The sequence below is a fragment of the Agelaius phoeniceus genome, chromosome 6 (genome assembly GCF_051311805.1).
Source record: "Agelaius phoeniceus isolate bAgePho1 chromosome 6, bAgePho1.hap1, whole genome shotgun sequence".
NCBI classification, from domain to species: Eukaryota; Metazoa; Chordata; class Aves; order Passeriformes; family Icteridae; genus Agelaius; species Agelaius phoeniceus.
In genome coordinates this window covers 41095244-41102631 of record NC_135270.1, presented here as the reverse complement: position 1 = coordinate 41102631, position 7388 = coordinate 41095244, and the positions used below count along the sequence as shown (strand labels likewise).

The following is a 7388-nucleotide window of genomic DNA, read 5'->3' as shown; positions in this document are numbered from 1 at the left end:
GCCAGCTACTGCATCATGCAGTGAGTGCAGGCAACTGACTACACTGGTAAAACTCCTGCTAGTTAAATAAACATAACGACTGCATATGGAAAATGTGCTTAACAGTGAGATCACTGTAAACAGCCTTTATTGCAGCATACTTTGAAGTAACAGCTTAGCTGCCCCAGAGTTACACATATGCCTTACTATTTCAAAATCAAAGTGTGTTAGCAGCTCCACATGGTCTCTGACACAGCATGTGATATAAACCTGTACAAGAACTCGGCCTTCTTATGCTTTTGGGTAGAAAAGACATTGCTGAGCAAATTCCCACTGGCTCCCCACAGCAACTTGTCTTTGCAACATATACTTTAATTAGCTGTTGTATCTCTCTAAAGAGAAAGATAAAAGAGCCTGAACAGTGATGTGCTTCACAGCATTAGAGTTCATAGTCATCGGGATGGTAGAGCTCGCTCATCAGGCGGTAGATGTAGGAAGGTGCGTTACCCCCAATGTTAGAAATGAAGAGAGTAATGAGCTCCGGAGGGACGTAGTCAAACACTGGGCAGTGAACATTGATTTTTGCCAGGATCTCCCCTGTAAAGTGAATAGCAGCAATATCAGTCAAAGCAACTCAAAGTACAGTTAGTCTTTTGCACACCTTCTGGAGTCCCTAAACAAACTGGATATGCACATGCCACCCTGAAGTCAGTACCTGAACATCCTGAATACTTTCCAACTTCTTCGCTGATGTCATCAAATTACAGCTATACAGCAATCTTCAATGAATGGCAATACTCTGTTTCTGGTCATTTTTGCTGGTAGAAACCCCAGATCCCCTCTGATGTAGACTGTAGTAGACTGACTAACTGCCAAAAAACCCTACCAATATGTAAGACAAGAATCCTGATACTGCCAAAGTTATTATTTAAAGAAATGCTCAGAAGGACAAAACTAAAATCTGCTGCCAAGCCTGCTGTCTTGCTTTTTTGTCACATAGAAATGGGGCTTTGAAAGAGACTTTGCTAACTGAAAATGGGCTTGGCCACTGATGCCTTTCTAAAGATGGTGCTTGTGAGAAGCCCATGGCAGAGACACTGATGTTTCAATAGCTGTATCATGTTACAAAGTTTCAAGGAGTTACAGGAAAGAATGGAAGCTGCCCTTGGTGTTGGGCATCTGCCCTGTCCCACAGGAAACTGCTGCCTACCTGGCATCATTATCACCATCCTATAATAAAACAGTTTCAAAGAAGAAGCAAAACTGCCAAGACAGTGTTCAAAATAAATACTTTTTCTCTACTTAACGTAATATACAGTTATAAAACTGAATGGTTCACAGCACTCTTTTCTGTCAAAGACAGTAAAAAAAGGATTTTCTGTCTTGGGTTTTAACATGGTCTGATGTTTAATTTTTTGTATGAGTTACAAATGAGTTACAAAAAAAAAAAAAAAAAAGCCTGAACCAGCTTGACCAGATGTATAAAGAATAACCAGTACCTTCTGTGAATGGCAGCACTTCCTGTGGTGACACAAACTTGTGGAATGAATCTTCTTCATTAGGGAACTAAATGAGAAAGAGGACAGGAAGATCAGGAAAAAAGCCCTACCTTTTTATCCTTGTGAAAACAGATCCTGGCACTGGAAGGAATTAATGCAGAGGAAGATGACTTGCCAGGTGATATTAACTCCTTTTACAAAAACTACACAGTGCTTGTGTCTACAACCTCTCTAACATTTATGGGTAGAAGGTTTTCCTCAAAGCTTTCAGAGCCTTCTATGATGTGGCTGCCCTTACCAAAGCCTAGTGAACTGGAGGAGTGACTTCCTCAGTCTGCAACTTCACACTGACAATATTAAAAAAGTACTGAGTGTAAGAAAGAGTCTCATTCTACATTCTCTGCCTTTCAACACTAATGGTATAAACTGAAATCTGTCATGGTTGAAGAAAAATAAGTGTGGCAATGCCAGTCTCATCAGTCTAGGCAGTGGTCTACATCCTGATATCCAATGTACTGCTTTGCAGAGGTGCTTCACAGAGATCCTGAGGTGTGCCACATTTGGGTAAGGATCTCCTCTCTGAAGTAACAGTGCTAGATGGGGGAGATGGCTCATTTACTGACCTGGCCTTGGGACAGATGGTGTTCTCCACCCTAAGCTCCTACAAGCAAAAGCCCCTGCAGGTGCAGTCCTGAAGAGCTGCTGTACTTACCTGTGGTGAAAGCTTGAACATGGGGGCACACACGATGAGTGGAGTGGAGTGGTGTTTAGCTGCCAGTGCCAGAGTGTGAGTCCCACTCACAGCAATCAGGGCTCCATTGGCCAGGATTGTCTTTGTACCAATGATGACCTTAAAAGGGCAAATCAGAATTGGATAGCATGTTCCACAGCAAACTGGGGAAGAAACACTTCCTGGCTCAGACCCTGACAGATGAGCTGGAGGAAGACTGTGTCAGTAGAGCCAGCCAGCAGCTGGAGTTCTAGGGCAGCTGAATGCCTGATCTGTTTCATCTGGCACTGGCTCTGCACTGAGACGTTCCTCACTAACAAGAGCATGACTCCAGCCTGGAGAACTTCAGAAGAAATGTATGTTCTACTGCAAGGAACACCAAGCAGAAACTGGGCTGTGGTCCCTTTTCTAAAAACCTACAAAGTGAGCTTTGTACAAGTAACTTGACTACTCACTGCAAAAATTCCCTTGCGTTATGCTTGAGGGAGTAATATAAAGCAGCTCAAAATATATAGATAAGAACTAATGTGGCTGCATTTTAATATGTTACAAGTACTTTTTTTTCTCCCCATTTTGGGGTGCCAAGTTTTCATCTCTAAAAATACAGAACATGTCTGTTTAACAAGACAAATCTTAATTATTCCCTTCAACAGTCATCTTCTGTTTCTGGCAAAGGGGTGTTTCTTCCCTTTAGAAATGCTGCTTTTTATTCCATCTCCTTTGAAAACTGAGGCTAATCCTTTGAGGCTCTCTTGTAAGTGTAGCCACTAAGCCAGAAAAACCTGTCATCATTCAGTCAGTCATCACACTGACTTGGAGCTCCTACTGAATCCCCACCCCAGCAGTGAACAGGGACAATTACAATTCTGAGTTTTCAGTGAAGAGACACCTCCATCACTGCTGGGACTTGCAGCTGATTTGAGAGGCCTAAGCACCCAATCTGCCATGAAATCCCTCCCCCCAATGGAGCCCTCCTTACCTTGTTGACTCGAGACATGACAGCAAAAATAGCTGCATCACTCATCACAGTAGTTTCAATACCCTCTTTAGACAGTCGGACAGCCATTTCATGACCCTAAAAAGAGGAAGAATCCAATTGGTTCCCTGTGACATAGCTCCTGCAGTATAACTGTAAAGGTATCAGCACTCAATTCTTGTCTGAACTACAAAAATACCAAGTGATGAAACCTGAACACGGCCCTTCAACTCAAGGATGCTGGGGTAGGAAAATGAGCTATCTCCAATCTCTCAACTGCAGAGGAATTTCCATAATGTTCACCTTGATTCCAGACACAAGACTTCAGTAAGAACATGTGGGACATAGGGTCCAGCCAGCCTGGGCCTTACCTGGCAGAAGGGCGCACACTCTGCCACGATGACCTGGAACTTGCGCTTGCGAGCAGCTTCCTTCAGGAAGGCCTCGACCGTGCGCGAGTAGCCAATGGTCATGATCACCTCATTGGAGTGGATGTGCTCCAGGGCCTGCATTGCAATGTTATCAGTCGTGCCCTCTGGAACACAAGCAACACGTGGGTGTAGAGGCAGCCAGCAAAAGCAACACTTGTGCTGCTAGGACTGTCCTACAAGAGATTTTTCACTAAAGCAATGTTATTAGCACTGGTAGAGCAGGAGCAGTGTTTCTATCCATTCTTTTTGCCAGTGGAGTGGAACCAAGAAGCTGGCCCTTGAATGCCTCATGCTCCCTAGCTATCCCTCATTATATATAACAACAGCTGTACTGAAAACTCCATTGTGAGGGAGTGGATTGTGTCAGCACTGCTCCAGATAACCACGAGACCCACAAAACTTCAACATTTTTGTAGTTCAATAGTGGGGCAACTTGGGCCTCAGAAGGTCAGTTGGGTGCCTGATTTGTCACAAGAATCACAGAAAAAGAAAATTGTATCACAGTTCTTTGTGACAAGGGTCAGGTTATATGTGCACAGGGATTTTACACTCTTCTTCACAGGACTCAAGACTTCCCAGAAGACCAAGAGCATAGCCTACAGCCCCCCATATTGCTCCTTCCACAATCTACCCATCTCCCCATAAGCCAAAGAGGACTTAAAACTAATTTATGGGAGCAGCAGGGCTTCAGTCCCTTGGTTCCTTCAGATTAAGCTTCCCAGATCCTTATTGTTTTATTTCACATAGAGAAGGGGGAAGCATCAGTCCCATCCCATAAGAATTTTCACTCAGGTGCAATTCAGACCCATCCGTACCTAGCTCAATTAGCATCTCATTAATAGCTTCAATAACATTAGCTCTGAGGGAGGGATAAGGGGTTCTGAAATCTTCGCTCAGTCCTCCAGAAGTCAGGAGTTTGTGCAGGGATTCTTGCTGGTCACTTTCCTCACTGCGCCCGTGAAGCCTGTGGAGAGAAGTGGCCTCTTTAGCCTCAGGAAAGAGCACAGGGCTGAGCTGGCACACCTGGATGTGAAGAGACAGGAAGGAAAACCACCCACAGGAGGCACACCATGCCACACCAAAGAGTCTCCATAGCTGCCTTGGCAGAAAAACATCCAAATCTCTGCCAGAAAGTGCCTTCTTAAGACATGTGCAAACACTGCTGTCCACAGACAAGGAGCAGGCTCAAGTCTACTGCTCCAGTGGGATGGACCCCCCTAGGTACAGAGAGGGAGAACAACCCAAGGCCAGGGCACAGACTTGTCATGCACTCACAACACATACACCAAGGGGTTTCTAAAGAAGAAATGTGACCACCTACAGTGGAAACAACAGGGTTTCCTTTGGCGTTAAACTCCCTGAATACCTCTCTAGGAGAGGAGGGAAAAGGGGGTGGTGGAAGCTTAAGGAGTTTTACAGAAGCAGCTTAAAAGAGCAGTTCTGGGTTTTCAGAGAGATACAGGGAGCAAGCGGGCACTTTACCGGCCATATTCCTCACGAATGACCTTCAGTACCCGTCGCACCATGTTGCCCACTGTTGTCTCCGACGGCTGAGCTGCTATCATCCTCTGGCCCTCTGTCCGGATCAGATCCATGAGCTCCCCTAAAAGAGGGGAGGGCCTTGGTTAGCGCTGCCCAGAGCAAGCCCATGTGAGCATCAAACCAGTGCACCCCCTCAATAGCCCAGGGCCAGCAGCTGCTCCAGCACAAGGACCACAGCACCAAGAAACACCAGGAAGGGGCAAGCAGAGAGCCCTCACGAAGCAGCCGGTTCCACTGGTGGGTTTTGTAGTCTGAAACGCTTGGACACAACACAGACCTAAGAGAAGGCCAACAGCAGTGCATTTGGCCTTTCCTTTGAAAGAGGAAACGGCGTGCTGCTGGAAAGGCCCGTGCGCGGACTGCCGCCGCGGAGGGGAGAGCACGGCTGGAGCAGGGCAGCTCCGCAGGTACCGCGGCCGTGCGCACGGCAGGCCCGGGAAGGGCTCCGCCGCGCCAGGGCAGCCACTGCGAACGCGCTGGGCGCTGACAGCGAGGCCCCAGCGCCAGCGGCGCCGCCTCGGGCCCGCCCCGGCTCTGCGGATCCCTCCGCGCCCGACAGCCGCGACCGGGGCGCAGCCGCCCTCCCGCGGCTCACCCCGCCGCCGCCTCGCTCCCGGAGCTGGGGAGCCGCAATCGCCCAGGGAAAGCTCTGCGTCCGCCCGCCGCCGCCCGGCCCTCACCGGCCCGGCTCCATCGCCCGTGCCCGACGATCTTCCGCAGTAGCGAGAGCGTCTGCCGCGCCGTGTCCTCGGAGCGCGGCCGCTCCCCACCGCGCCGCAGCCGCGCGGCGAAGGCCTCGATCTGCTCGGAGAGCTCCGAGCCGCGTTCCGCGGCGCCCGGCATGGCGGCAGCACTTCCGCTTCCTCCGCCCTCCCGCCGTTCCATTGGCGGAGATCGCGGAGCTGTGCCCGCCCCCCGGCGGCGGCTCGGCCAATGAGAGGCGCGTCCGGCGGTGGGCGGTGCCGCGGCCGGGGACGGGCGGTGCCTGGGGTGGTGGGAGCGCGCACGGGCGGCTCTGCTCTGCTCGGCAGCGCGCACGGGCGGGTTCGCTTTGGAGCGCGCACGGAAGAGTTTGGTTTGGAGCGCGCCGTGCCGGCCTCCGAAGGGCCAAATCAAACGGGCTGGGAAAGGCGCAGTTCCTGGCAGCGCAATTGTTCTTGCTGGCAGAGCCAGAACCGGCCCTGGATAAGGCAGGAATGTAGCTCCTTTGTGTCTAGTTCCTGGAGCCATGGAATAATTCTCATTGCTGTACTGCTTTACTCTATCGCTCTGGTCTGTGTCCTGTTGTTTGAGATTAGGAAATAAAAGCGAACAGGTTTATGCTGGAAGCTTTCAGTGATTGCTTCATGGCGAGGCCGGTAGGGTCTTGGATGTTCATGACATCTTTGCATTCGTCTGGTTAGCTTAGGACTCACCCTACAGCCAGCTCCTGTTCAAGGGCTGCTGGGTCCCCAGCAAAACACCAACAGCTGGTGTGCTGGCTCCGATCACTTAATGCAGGTGATTTGTCACCCAAAGCCTGTAGGGGACTGAGAGTCCTTCCATGCCTCTCTTTTCCTCCTGCTTCTTCAAGTGCCCTTGTGTGCCTGGAAGCCAGAGAGACCAGCAGCCTGGGGCGGGGGGAGCTCGCTGCATGCCTCCAATGCCTGGCAAAAGGCCGCGCATCTGAGTTTGGCTGGATGTGCTTGGGGGAGTGCAGCCCTGCAGCCCAGCTGAAGTCAGAGCTTCACTCCATGATGAGCTTGTGCCATTCTTTGCCTCTGGAGAAAGTCAGTAGAGGGTGACAGGGTTTGCCCAGCTATTGGCTCCACTGTGCTGGGCCCCACTGTCCCAGCTGGACACATCCTGGTTCCCACTGCATTGTCTCCTCCTTCTCCCGAGATTTAGGTGTATGTTTTCTTCCACAGTGTGTAAATCAGAGGCTCCCTGGAGCAAGGTCTGCCCAGCTCTGCATTTGTGCAGGGAAACCCCATTCCCCCTTTGCCCCTCTGCACAGCCACTTACTGGCATGCACTGTCCCCATCAGCTGCTTGCTGCTGGTCCTGCAGGGCTGTGTGCCAGCTGCCTTGGTGTGCAGAAACAGCTCCCACATGTGCACCCAGGGACTGGGACCTGTGGATTGGCCAGAAAAATAAAAATCACTGCGTTGGAACTTTCCTTTGTTTGTTTACTTATCTTGCTAGTAAACAGAGCAGCTCTTGGAGATTAGGCAGGATGAAGAAGAGGAAGGG

The 7388-nt window shown here is 50.1% G+C and overlaps 1 protein-coding gene across 1 annotated transcript; it reads right to left on the bottom strand.

The window, feature by feature from the left end:
- Nucleotides 1-84: 84 nt before the first annotated feature.
- Nucleotides 85-6037, bottom strand: EIF2B2 (eukaryotic translation initiation factor 2B subunit beta). The gene is made up of 8 exons (XM_054634801.2): nucleotides 5838-6037; nucleotides 5098-5218; nucleotides 4431-4579; nucleotides 3556-3719; nucleotides 3188-3283; nucleotides 2191-2328; nucleotides 1479-1545; nucleotides 85-576 (listed from the first exon to the last, which is right to left on the bottom strand). Exons 1-8 carry the CDS (start codon nucleotides 5998-6000, stop codon nucleotides 419-421), a joined length of 1056 nt encoding a protein of 351 aa, XP_054490776.2. The 5' UTR covers nucleotides 6001-6037; the 3' UTR covers nucleotides 85-418.
- Nucleotides 6038-7388: the final 1351 nt, after the last annotated feature.